Source organism: Oncorhynchus mykiss, chromosome 17, assembly GCF_057628025.1.
Source record: "Oncorhynchus mykiss isolate SJ-2025 chromosome 17, ASM5762802v1, whole genome shotgun sequence".
NCBI lineage: Eukaryota > Metazoa > Chordata > Actinopteri > Salmoniformes > Salmonidae > Oncorhynchus > Oncorhynchus mykiss.
In genome coordinates, this window is record NC_143038.1 from 1523790 (window position 1) to 1537800 (window position 14011).

The following is a 14011-nucleotide window of genomic DNA, read 5'->3' on the forward strand; positions in this document are numbered from 1 at the left end:
ATTTCAAATATGATCACGTTGAACAGCCTTTTGACTCATTGTCTATGTTTTATTCAACAGCATTCAAAAAGCCCAAAGGATGAGAACCTCGATGACCTTTCTAGTCTGAACTGGCTTCAAACCGAACTGGGGGGAATCGTCTGCAGTTCAAACAACTAGGTGGCCCATGGCTGCCATCACCACTCCTGTCAAGTCACAGCTTCAAAGGATTTACTCCCCTATGGCGTTCTGAGAAACGAAACCGCTTGGATCACAGGGATTGATTTGTGAAGTAAATGTATAGGCCCACACAGGTATGTATCAGCTGGTGTGTTTATAAAGGTCGTCTCCTACTCTCATCCCTCTCCACGCCTACTTGTCGGTTGACTGCTTTTTTGAGGGAAAACTCCAAACAAACCAAGGAGAGTGACAGTTGGGGAGTTGCGGTCCCATGAGAGACTCCGCAGGGGGACCGACAATCACGTCGACGCCATGAGTAGTACTTTAGGTAACAAAGACAAAGACTGGAAAGAGAAGGACCTGAAAGGAGGTCCGACAGGAGGGAAAGAAAGGGAAAAAGAGGCCAAGGCTCTGGCTGGTTTAGGCGGCAAAGATTGCGGCAAGGATCCCAAGGCCAAAGGGAAAGACGCCAAAGAAGGAAAGAAGGATGCAGGTTCCGCGTCGCCTGCCGTCGCCTTCTCCGTGGACAACACGATAAAGAGGCCCAACCCGGCGCCGGGGACACGCAAGAAGTCCAGCAACGCCGAGGTAAGATGAGATGAAGACACTTTATCACAAAACACACAGCCTAATGTATCATAACGTACACATTATTTGTGGCTGAAAATATTTTTTTTATCGAAACGCATATTAATTAGACTCATTATTTGTGTTCCTATGTGGTAGTTGGTAGAGCATAGTGCTTGCAACGCTATGGTCAAGGGGTTTGTTTCCTGCAGGGGCAACTCAGAAGAAAATGAATGTGTGATACAATATACTTTATTGTCCATTTACATGGAAATTAATTTTGAACTTACAGAGAGAGATATACATACATACATAACTGTTCAAAAGTTTGGGGTTACTTAGAAATGTCCTTGTTTTTTTTAAAGAAAAGCACAAAAACATTGTCCATTTTAAAATAACATCAAATTGATTAGAAATACAGTGTAGACATTGTTAATGAACGTAAGACTATTATAGGCCGGAAACAGCAGATTTTTTTTTAATGGAATATCTACGTAGGCGTACAGAGGCCCATTATCAGCAACCATCACTCCTGTGTTCCAATGGCACGTTGTGTTAGCTAATCCAAGTTTATTAATTTATAAGGCTAAAAAAAAACATTTGTAATTGTGTTAACACAGCTGAAAACTGTTGTGCTGATTTTAAAGAAGCAATTCAATTGGCCTTTAGACTAGTTGAGTATCTGGAGCATCAGCATTTGGGTCCAATTACAGGCTCAAAATGTCCAGAAACAAAGAACTTTCTTATGAAACTCGTCAGTCTATTCTTGTTCTGAGAAATGAAGGCTATTCCATGCGAGAAATTGCCAAGACACTGAAGATCTCATACAACGCTGTGTACTACTCCCTTCACAGAACAGCGCAAACTGGCTCTAACCAGAATAGAAAGAGGAGTGGGAGGCCACGGTGCACAACTGAGCAAGAGGACAAGTACGTTAGTGTCTAGTTTGAGAAACAGACGCCTCACTAGTCCTCAAATGGACGCTTCATTAAATAGTACCCCCAAAACACCAGTGTCAACGTCAACAGTGAAGTGGCGACTCCGGGATGCTGGCCTAGGTAGAGTTGCAAAGAAAAAGCCATATCTCAATATCTCAGACTGGCCGATAAAAGATTAAGATGGGCAAAAGAACAGACACTTGACATAGGAACTCTGCCTAGGAGGCCAGCATCCCGGAGTCACCTCTTCCTTGTTGACGTTGAGACTGGTCTTTTGCGGGAACACTAAAATAAAACCACACTACAGGCTGATCCAACTTTGATGTAATGTCCTTAAAACAAGTCAAAATTAGGCTCAGTAGTGTGTGTGGCCTCCACGTGCCTGTATGACCTCCCTACAACGCCTGGGCATGCTCCTGATGAGGTGGCGGATGGTCTCCTGAGGGATCTCCCAGACCTGGACTAAAGCATCCGCCAACTCCTGGACAGTCTGTGGTGCAACGTTGGTGGATGGAGCGAGACATGATGTCCTAGATGTGCTCAATTGGATTCAGGTCCGGGTCAGTCCATAGCATCAATGCCTTCCTCTTGCAGGAACTGCTGACACACTCCAGCCACATGAGGTCTAGCATTGTCTTGCATTAGGAGGAACCCAGGGCCAACCGCACCAGCATATGGTCTCACAAGGGGTCTGGGGATCTCATCTCGGTACCTAATGGCAGTCAGGCTACCTCTGGCGAGCACATGGAGGCCCCCCAAAGAAATGCCACCCCACACCATGACTGACCCACCGCCAAACCGGTCATGCTGGAGGATGTTGCAGGCAGCAGAACGTTCTCCACGGCGTCTCCAGATTGTCACGTCTGTCACATGTGCTCAGTGTGAATCTGCTTTCATCTGTGAAGAGCACAGGGCGCCAGTGGAGAATTTGCCAATCTTGGTGTTCTCTGGCAAATGCCAAACATCCTGCACGGTGTTGGGCTGTAAGCACAACCCCCACCTGTGGATGTCGGGCCCTCATACCACCCTCATGGAGTCTGTTTCTGACCGTTTGAGCAGACACATGCACATTTGTGGCCTGCTGGAGGTCATTTTGCAGGGCTCTGGCAGTGCTCCTCCTAGCACAAAGGCGGAGGTAGCGGTCCTGCTGCTGGGTTGTTGCCCTCCTACGGCCTCCTCCACGTCTCCTGACGTACTGGCCTGTCTCCTGGTAGCGCCTCCATGCTCTGGACACTACGCTGACAGACACAGCAAACCTTCTTGCCACATCTTGCATTGATGTGCCATCCTGGATGAGCTGCACTACCTGAGCCACTTGTGTGGGTTGTAGACTCCTGTCTCATGCTACCACTAGAGTGAAAGCACCGCCAGCATTCAAAAGTGACCAAAACATCAGCCAGGAAGCATAGGAACTGAGAAGTGGTCTGTGGTCCCCACCTGCAGAACCACTCCTTTATTGGGGGTGTCTTGCTAATTACCTATAATTTCCACCTGATGTCTATTCCATTTGCACAACAGCATGTGAAATGTATTGTCAATCAGTGTTGCTTCCTAAGTGGACAGTTTGATTTCACAGAAGTGTGATTGACTTGGAGTTACATTGTGTTGTTTAAGTGTTCCCTTTATTTTTTTGAGCAGTGTGTGATTATTTATATATATATATATATATATATATATATATATATATATATATATATAACATTTTAAATAAAAATCTGGCAGCTTCATTAAATAGTTCCTGCAAAAGACCAGTCTCTCTATATATTTATATTCAATATATATATATATTTTTTAAATGTAATTGTTTTTTTTGGGAGGGGGGATACTGTTTGGACAAGGGTAGCCCGAAAAAAGCCACTTAGGCGGCCCGCCCAGGACTTTTATTTGCAGAAACAAACCTGTAATATATGCCATTTAGAAGACACTTTAACCCAAAGTGACTTATAGCAGTGCGTGCCATCCGACTGCTGAACAATCTGTCTTATATATTCAAAAAAATATATATAAATAAAAATATAATGCAACATGTAGTGTTGGTCCCATGTTTCATCAGCTGAAAAAAAAATAAGATCCCAGAAATGTTCCACAGCACCAAAGATTATTTCTCTCAAATTTTGTGCACACATTTGTTTACATCCCTGTTAGTGAGCATTTCTCCTTTATCAAGATAATCCATCCACCTGACAAGTGGGGCATATCAAGAAGCCGACTCAACAGCATGATCATTACACAGATGCACCTTGTGCTGGGTACAATAAAAGGCCACTAAAATGTGCAGTTTTGTCACTCAATGCCATGGTTGTCTCAAGTTGAGGGGGCTTGCAGTTGGCATGCTGACTGCAGGAATGTTCACCAGAGCTGTTGCCAGAGAATTTTAATGTTAATCTCTCTAACATAAGCCACATCCAATGTGATTTTAGAGAATTTGGCAGTACGTCCAACAGGCCTCTCAACCGCAGACCACATGTATGGATTTGTGTAACTTTTGGATACAGATGTAAAGTATGTATAAAAGATAATGGACCAATATTATTTTCAATAAGATCATCTTTGAGAACAAATATCTATAGATATTATTACAAATGTCTAAAATTAATGTTTGAGTCACTCCGATAGCATAAGCCATGGCAAAATTTGTAGTATTCCAGGAAATTAGATTTAAAATGGCACATTTGTCTCCGCTACATGGCAAATTGTGTAGAAATGTAAAAAGGAAATGGGTTGGCGTCCACACCCCTGCCACACCCACCACCTAAGCCCAATTTTGATCCAGAAAAAAACTGTTATTATTATTATTATTATTATTATTCTACATCACACAACACAGCGTTTCTCAAACTCAGTCCTGGGGACCCCAAGGGGGGCACATCTTTTTTTATTCTAGCACTGCACCATTCATTCAAATAATCAAAGCTTGTCGATGAGTCAATTTTATTTAAATCCGCTGTGTAGTGCTAAGGCAAACTAACCGTGGGTCCTCAAGACTGAGTTTTGGAAACACATAACATGTCTTCAATAACATGGACACAACTTTCCCATTCCCAGGTGATCAAAGAGCTCAACAAGTGCCGTGAGGAGAACTCCATGCGTCTGGACCTGTCCAAGCGTTCCATCCACATGTTACCCACCTCCATCAAGGAACTCACCCAGCTGGCAGAGCTCTACCTTTACAGCAACAAGCTCCAGAGCCTCCCCTCAGAAGTGGGCTGCCTGTCTGGCCTGGTCACCTTAGCCCTGAGTGAGAACTCTCTAACCAGCCTCCCAGAGTCCTTGGACTCCCTGAAGAAGTTGAGGATGCTGGACCTGAGGCATAACAAACTGAGGGAGATACCGGCGGTGGTTTACCGGGTGACGTCGCTGACCACACTGTACCTGAGGTTCAACCGGATCACGGCGGTAGAGAGGGACATCCGGAACCTGGCGAAGTTGACCATGCTCAGCATCCGTGAGAACAAGATCAAACAGCTGCCTGCCGAGATAGGTGAATGAGGGAGGAGGGAGGGAGAGAGATGGGGTGAGGGGGGAATTGGAAGAGAGCGGTGAGTGGAGGGAGGGATATGGGTGAGTAGGGGGAGGGAGGGAAATGTGAGTGGGGGAAGGAGTGGGAGGAGAGCGGGAAGGAGCGTCATCCATGAGAACAAGATCAAACAGATGAGTGTTGAGGAGGAGGAGGAGGGAGGGAGGCTGGCAGATTGGGTGATGACGATGCATCGTCATTTTTGCCTAACATAACCTGGGGGCGTGCACACACTTTTGGCCCTGATTTTAGCTGTCCCAGACAAGTTTTTGAGATCGCAGACAAAATCTTTTGAGAACAGTGTTCAGCAATAGCCAATGAGAGCTCGCCAGAGAGATGATGATGTTGCATCACATCACCCAGAATGTGTGGACTCCAGCAGGAGTGATGACGACTACAACTAGTATGCGTTTGTACTTGCCTTTAACCAAAGCCAAAGTATCAAATCGTTACAGCTCTGAAGTTCACTACCAGTGTTATTCAATTCCAAATGTATTGGCTAGATATTTCAACTCCGTATGGCAAGCGTGAATGTCTGACTGAAAACGTTTGAGGCTTGTCTGAGCCACATGGTTTAGTGTGCGCACCACTACGTTAGCCAGACAAAAAACTACTACAGGAAAGACGTTGGTTAAATGTGAGCAGCTCAGCGACGTTAGGATTTTGAAAGTCGTCTTGTGTAAACCCGGCATTACAGAAGACATTGCTGCAGTGTTGTCAATAAGCTAAAGCCATCAGCTAAACCAGTCTTTTAATAACTGATTGCGCTTCTTTTCCAGATTAGTCACGTTTGTGTGTTGACTGTTGTATTGTCCCTGCCTCTCTGTAGGGGAGCTCTGTAACCTCATCACCCTGGACGTAGCCCATAACCAGCTGGAACATCTACCCAAGGAGATCGGCAACTGCACCCAGATCACCAACCTGGACCTACAGCACAACGAGCTACTGGACCTACCAGAAACTATAGGTGAGACTGACCGGGACCTCAGCAGTCAGAAATGTTCTCTCCTCAATGCAATCATCTGCCTATACTCTGCCTACAGGATGCCAATACTGACACAGCTGCACAGTGCACATTCTTAACTGTACATTGTGACGATAAAACATTTGAGAATTGTCATTAATTGTATAATCTACAGTTTTAGGAACTGCTAGTGCTGGTATTTAAGATAAGATGGTACTTTATTGATCCCCCAGAGGGGGAATTTGATTGCACCAGACAATACATACTTACATTTCATACATTTGAAATGCTTAACATGATATCTAATATCTGACTTTGTTGATTGTCATTTTCGTATTTAACCGTCTCTTGTTGCAGGTAACTTGGCAAGCATAAACCGCTTGGGTCTGCGGTACAACCGGTTGTCAGCCATCCCCAGATCGCTAGCCAAGTGCAGAGAACTGGAAGAGCTCAACCTAGAAAACAACAACATCTCCGTGTTACCAGAAGTGAGGGGTGCTTTTATTGATTGCTGCATTTAATGGTATTGTTAGGGATATAGCATATCTATCTACCTCCTTCTCTCTATCCCAGGGTCTCCTGTCTAGTCTGGTGAATCTGACCAGTCTAACCCTGGCGAGGAACTGTTTCCAGTCCTACCCGGTGGGAGGACCCTCCCAGTTCTCCACCATCTACTCTCTCAACATGGAGCACAACCGCATCAACAAGATCCCCTTTGGAATCTTCTCCAGGGCCAAAGTCCTCAGCAAACTCAACATGAAGGTAAGGATGCTGTCCATTGTTACGTGTTGTTATCTCCTTCCCTCTGTTTTGATGACTTCTAGTAAAGTGGACCAAGACGATAGTCCCAGACATTATGTAGGCAGGACAACGTCTCTTTCTTCTGACGTTAACAGTAGATAAAGGGCCTCATTGCCAAAATCCCGAACTATCCCTTTAAGCTTGACAATGGTTAATGATGGTGGCTCAGGTAAAGAGGTGACCATTGTTCAATAAGGTGTTGCTCATCATGTCGTCTTTCTGTTCTGGTTCTGGAATTGTTGTCAATGTCATTGTTTTTTTTTCAGGACAACCAGTTGACGTCTCTGCCTCTAGACTTTGGCACGTGGACCAGTATGGTGGAGCTCAACCTGGCCACCAATCAGTTGACAAAGATCCCTGAGGACATCTGCGGTCTCGTTTCGCTTGAGGTGAGGCCTAGATAGAATTCCCAGATGGGATCTTTCCTGAGAAATGTGGACCTACTACTTTTCTGATGCCGTCATCAATTCATACATTATTCTGAAGCTAAGCAGGGTTGGTCCTGGTCAGTTCCTGGATGGGAGACCAGATGCTGCTGGGAGTGGTGTTGGAGGGCCAGTAGGAGGCACTCTTTCCTCTGGTCTAAAAAAATATCCCAATGCCCCAGGGCAGTGATTGGGGACACTGCCCTGTGTAGGGTGCTGTCTTTCGGATGGGACGTTAAATGGCTGTCCTGACTCTCTGAGGTCATTAAAGATCCCATGGCACTTATCGTAAGAGGACGGGTGTTAACCCCGGTGTCCTGGCTAAATTCCCAATCTCAAACCATCACCCTCAAACCATCACGGTCACCTAATAATCCCCAGTTTACAATTGGCTCATTCTCATTTTAGGTCTGTAACACAAGCTACAGGTTGTGACAGTTCGCTTCAGTGTTCTGAAACATCTTGTTTTGTTCACAGGTCTTGATATTGTCCAACAATCTTCTCAAGAAGTTGCCACATGGTATTGGCAACCTGAGGAAACTACGGGAGCTCGACTTGGAGGAGAACAAGCTGGAATCGCTCCCGAATGAAATCGCTTACCTGAAAGATTTACAGGTTTGATACTATTACATTATTTCCCTACTCTGTCACGTAAGCATTTAGGCCTACCTTTAACTAAAATGTGTAGAGTTATAAACCATTCAAAGACCACTAACAGATGTAGTGATACCGTAGTGCTGTGATGAGTCATTTCATTGACACAAGTAATCTCTCTTCTACTTTTAAAGGCCCAATGCATTAAAAAAAATAGATTTATATATACACTTTATAGTGCCTTCGGAAAGTTCAGACCCCTTGACTTTTTCCACATTTTGTTACTTTACAGCCTTATTCTGAAATGTGGCCGTGGTAAGCCGTTATTGTAAACAAGAATTTGTTCTTAACTGACTTGCCTAGTTAAATAAAGGTAAAATAAAAATAAACTACAACTTGATTGTTCACCTGTGGTAAATTCAATTGATTGGACATGATTGGGAAAGGCGTATATAAGCCCCCACAGTTGACAGTGCATGTCAGAGCGAAAACCAAGCCATGAGGTTGAAGGAATTGTCCGAAGAGCTCAGAGACAGGATTGTGTCGAGGCACAGATCTGGGGAAACCTGGCACCATCCCTATGGTGAAGCATGGTGGTGGCAGCATCCTGCTGTGGGGATGTTTTTCAGCTGCAGGGGCTGGGAGACTGGTTGGGATCGAGGCAAAGACGAACAGAGAGATCCTTAATGAAAACCTGGTCCAGAGCGCTCAGGACCTTCCAACTGGGGCGATGGTTCACCTTCCAACAAGACAACGACCCTAAGCACACAGCCAAGATGACACAGGAGTGGCATCGGGACAAGTCTCTTGAATGTTCTTGAGTAGCCCAGCCAGAGCCCGGACTTGAACCCGATCGAACATCTGGAAAGACCTGAAAACAGCTGTGCAGCAACACTCCCCATCCAACCTGACAGAGATTGAGAGGATCTACAGAGAAGAATGAGAAACTCCCAAGCTTGTAGCGTCATACCCAAGAAGACTCAAAGCTGTAATTACTGCCAAAGGTGCTTCAACAAAGTACTGAGTAAAGGGTCTGAATACTTATGTAAATGTGTTATTTTCTAAAAACCTGTTTTTGCTTTGTCATTATGGGGTATCGTGTGTAGATTGAGGGGGGAAAAAACAATTGAATCTAACAATGTGAGAAGTCCAGGTCTGAATACTTTCCGAAGGCACTGTATATACAGAAATACATGGACCCCTTCAAATGAGTGGATTTGGCTATTTCAGCCACACCTGTTGATGACTGGTGTATAAAATTGAGCACACAGCCATGCAATCTCCATAGCACAACATTGGCAGTAGAATGGCCTTAGTGTAGAGCTCTGACTTTCAACGTGGCACCGTTATAGGATGCTGCCTTTCCAACAAGTCATTTCGTAAAATTTCTGTCCTTCTAGAGCTTCTACGGTCAACTGTAAGTGCTGTTATTGTGAAGCGGAAATGTCTAGGAGCAACAACGGCTCAGTCGTGAAGTGGTAGATCACACACGCTCACAGAATGGGACCGCCGAGTACTGAAGCGTGTAGTGCGTAAAAATCATCTGTCCTCGGTTGCAACACTCACTACTGAGTTCCAAACTGCCTCTGGAAGCAGCGTCAGCACAAGAACTGTCGGTCAGGAGTTTCATGAACTGGCTTTCCATGGCATCTGGAGTGGTGTGAGTGGTGTAAAGCTCGCTGCCATTGGACTCTGGAGCAGTGGAAACGCATTCTCTGGAGCGATGAATCGTGCTTCACCATCTGGCAATCCCCATCGAACACCTTTGGGATTAATTGGGAAGCCTACTGTGAGCCAGGCTTAATCGGCCAACATCAGTGCCTGACCTCACTAATGCTCTTGTGGCTGAATGGAAGCCAGTCCCAACATCTAGTGGAAAGCCTTTCCAGAAGAGTGGAGGCTGTTCTAGCAGCAACGGGGAGACCAACTCCATATTAAGGCCCATGATTTTGGAATGAAATGTTTGACGCGCAGGTGTCCACATACTTTTGTATTTCCACACTAAGGTTGGAATATTACTGTGAAATTGTAAAAAATTATGATAATGCTCTTTTTAGTGTAAGAGCTTTTTGAAAAGACCGTCTCTAAAATGTAAGCCTGTTTTGGTGGATTGGAGTTTTGGCCTGACATCACCAAGTGGTAAATGAGTTAATAGACCAATAAGAAAGAGTCCCAAACCAATAAGAGCAATCTTTCACTTGTCCCCTCCCCACTCAGACCACTCCGACACTCCTAGCACCATTTTTGCTGGAGAAATTGCTCTTGGATAATAATCAATTTTTTTATTTTTTTTATTTATTGAAAACAATTTGATATGCTGCATTGGACCTTTTTAAATAAACCATTTTATATCTCCAGGGTTTGAATGATGGAGCTCAGAATCATTTATTCACCAACGTTTCGACAGCTAAGCTGTTTTCATCATGTGATATTGACATTCCATTTTTGCTTTTATCCTATCAGAAACTAGTGTTGACCAATAATCAGCTGACCACGTTGCCCCGTGGGATCGGTCACCTCACCAACCTGACCCACCTGGGTCTGGGAGAGAACCTGCTGCAGCACCTGCCAGAGGAGATCGGTAAGTACATTTTACCTCATACCACTGGGTATCGGTCTGTTTCTGCTGAGACCACTCGTTGTACTCTGTCATTTGCCAAATATAAAGAAAGACTGGTACCCAGGCTACAAACAACTCGGACTAGGAGTGAATCTCAAAAGTACTTCCTTGATTCCTTCCATCCTCACCTGAACTCCAAATGTCATTGAGAAACAAGGAGCTTATTGGAGGAGGTCACAAGCTTTCATTTGGATACAGAATAGAGCGAGAACTACATGTGGTCCTTTGTAGGTCAGTTGGTAGACCATGGTGCTTGTAACGCCAGGGTGGTGGTTAGATTCTCGGAACCACCCATACTTAAAATGTATGCACGCATTTATTTCACCAGGTAGGTGAAACCATTATTTAACCAGGTAGGCAAGTTGAGAACAAGTTCTCATTTACAATTGTGACCTGGCCAAGATAAAGCAAAGTAGTTTGACACGAACAACAACACAGAGTTACACATGGAGTAAAACAAACATACAGTCAATAATACAGTAGAAAAATAAGTCTATATACGACTATGACTTAAGTCGCTTTGGATAAAAGCGTCTGCTAGATGGCATATATTACATATAAAACGTAACTTCAGCGAAACAGTTTAATTAGCATATTTTAGCCCCAGCAATAATTACTGTATGTACCTGATCTGTCTATGCCTCCAGGTAGAATATAACACTCCTGTATCCTCCACCCCTCTCCCTCCATCCCTCTCTCTATCCTTTCCTCCCTCCTTTCTTTCCATCCTAGGTACACTGGAGAACTTGGAGGAGCTGTACCTCAATGACAACCCCAACCTGCACAGCCTCCCGTTTGAGCTGGCCCTGTGCAGCAAGCTGTCCATCATGAGCATCGAGAACTGTCCTCTCAGCCATCTGCCCCCGCAGATCGTCGCCGGGGGCCCCTCCTTCATTATCCAATTCCTCAAGATGCAGGGGCCCTACCGGGCAATGGTCTGATAGGGCCCGGAGGCCAAGATTGTGGTCTGAGGGCCCAGAAGGAGGCCATGGTCTGAGAGCTGATTTGATGGCAGATATACCAGGCCCACGCAAGGCCCATGATCTGACAACGGACCATGCCCATAATTGGATAGACCACGCCCATATTCTGAAGGCCGACGCCCACCCAATCACTTACCTATCCAACTACGTGCGTCATACACTGTAAAAAAAAATATAAAAAATACATCATAACAAAAGCAAACTAAATGTACAAAAAGAGGAAAACATTTTCGGTTCATACATTATCTATCTATATGCGGAAAAAAACTCAACAAGTACATTTATATTGAGACTGTGCTCCAGTGTTTCTGTTGAGGAATCATAGCCATTTAGAAGGCCAACTTCTCCAATATTTTATTCCCGAATCATGTAAGACAAAACTTAAAGGGTCATTACACAACTTTTTTTTTAAATTTTTTTAATATTATATTCATTAATTCCAGCACCATATGCTACATAATCTGTTTTCATACATATGAAGACACTGGTATAGTGCTGGAGGTAATGAATAGGAAATGAAAAAGTGGTGGAATTGCCCTTTTAATATCTCTACCACCTTTTGCCAAACCGGATCATGTATATTGAGTAACAGTGAGCTAAAGTGGCTATGATTCTTTTAACATAGAAACCAGATTCCCAATGCCAACATATTTACAGTAATTAGGTATGTATATTAGGAGAGCTTAGGATACAACTATTGTATGCAAAAATATTTGAAACTTTAATTTTTACTGCTGCTGCCATCATCAATGTTCATTTTGTCTTTTTCTTTTTGATATGTATATATTTTTTTACCACTCGACTAAAGATTTGTTATCGTGAGGTTTGAGGTTAAAGAACAAAGGTCTAATGTTTTTAATTTCACATTAATACGTAAAAAACACAGTGCCTATATGCCCGGGAAGGTCCACTGGTTTTTCTGACGCTCTAAACACAATTGTCCATTATACAAAGGTATCATTTAGTTAAACACATTTTCTTTCTAGAATTATGGTGTGTCTAAAAAAAAGACTTTTTACATTTGTTTTATATTAGTTCTGTCATAGTTGGATGACAATGATTCTATATATTAAAGCGGTAAAGTATACATTTGAATCAACAATGGCGTTCGGAGGTTTTACATGTAAAAAATAAGCAGTCATCTTTAAACCGTAAGCTAGTAATATATAAAATAAATGCGAAATCTTTAATGCTTTAAAAAATGGACTTAAGTTTGACTCAGCCCTTTCCAAAATAGGCAGTAATGTTGCCCTCATGTTTTAAGATATAAGATTTTTGTTTTTGCTTTGAGAAAGAAAAAAAAAATAGTTAACTGTAAAAAGACAGGTGATTAGATAAGTGATCTGTAGTGATTTTTATATATTCTATAAATACTGATTGTTGCCTTGAGTGCAATTGAGTCATTGTAATGTTTACTTTTTTGCTATGTCTTCAGTGTTGGGGCTGTCATACAACGTGGAAACGATTGACCAACAACAACATATCAGGAACGTTGAAGGAAAGGTGTCAATATAACTAATGACTAACGTTGCCATGGTTACGGTCGTTAAGGTATGCCAAAAACACGAATCAAAACCCATTATTGTCATTTTACATCCAGTTTCTTTGACTGCTTTTTTAATACGCCTCTTCACGAGATCTGAAAGTTTGTGTTACTTGGCTTCCTTTTTTTTTTTTTTTGTCCCACACTGTCCCAGCAATGATGCTGTTCTTATGCACTTTCTAAATGACATTGGCATCATCCTCTTTTAACAATGACAATATCTCCATGGTTACGTTGAACTGGGGCATTTTTGTTTCACAGTGAAGTATTTTATCTCTGAACAGTTTATCATGTATATTTTATAATGGTGTCAGATGAATATTAAGGATGAGATGACAAGCTCAAAATAAATCTAAACTAGTAAGTATGTGGAGCGTCGAATTCAGACGTTTTGGCTTTCGTCCTATCAATCTTGATGGAAAATATTCGCTTGAACTGTGTATGTCCAATAAGGGTCTTATTGATATGTTTAAAAATGTATTAAAGTACCCCATATCTTGCTCATATGTACTACAAGCAAAGATGTTTTGTCAAATTATTGCAATTCATTGAGATCCACATTGTAAAATGTAAATCATTTTCTGTTACTATAATTTTTTTGACACTGTATTGGGTTAGTATTATATCATGTGACTGTACATTAAAATCCCAACTAAGGTAGATCAAACCAAAAGCTTTTTTGGTTTTGGAAATGAACGTGTTGCGTCCAAGCTTTGTACTCAATCATCTTTTAGTATTTATTTTCAATCAAGTGTGGGTCTAGTTTTTTGGCAGCAGCTTACGATTAGTGTTTCGATGTGGGTTGTGGACTGCTAAGAAAAACGAGGCCTGGACAGAGCACACACCCAGACAAAATGTATTGCTGCTTCTAATCCTACCAGCAGAACCTGTTGCTGCTTG

At 43.0% G+C, this 14011-nt stretch overlaps 1 protein-coding gene across 2 annotated transcripts in view; it reads left to right on the top strand.

The window, feature by feature from the left end:
- LOC110485623 (leucine-rich repeat protein SHOC-2) overlaps nt 1-13803 on the top strand; it is a 28466-nt gene extending 14663 nt beyond the window's left edge. For both annotated transcript variants that reach the window (XM_090204387.1, XM_090204386.1), the window contains exons 2-10: nt 61-747; nt 4710-5145; nt 6011-6148; nt 6503-6633; nt 6719-6907; nt 7213-7335; nt 7849-7986; nt 10429-10546; nt 11318-13803. In XM_090204387.1, coding sequence (XP_090060513.1) covers nt 472-747; nt 4710-5145; nt 6011-6148; nt 6503-6633; nt 6719-6907; nt 7213-7335; nt 7849-7986; nt 10429-10546; nt 11318-11526 — 1758 coding nt within the window. In that variant the 5' untranslated portion in view covers nt 61-471 and the 3' untranslated portion in view covers nt 11527-13803. The remainder of the gene's footprint in view (nt 1-60; nt 748-4709; nt 5146-6010; nt 6149-6502; nt 6634-6718; nt 6908-7212; nt 7336-7848; nt 7987-10428; nt 10547-11317) is intronic.
- The last annotated feature ends 208 nt before the right edge of the window (nt 13804-14011 follow it).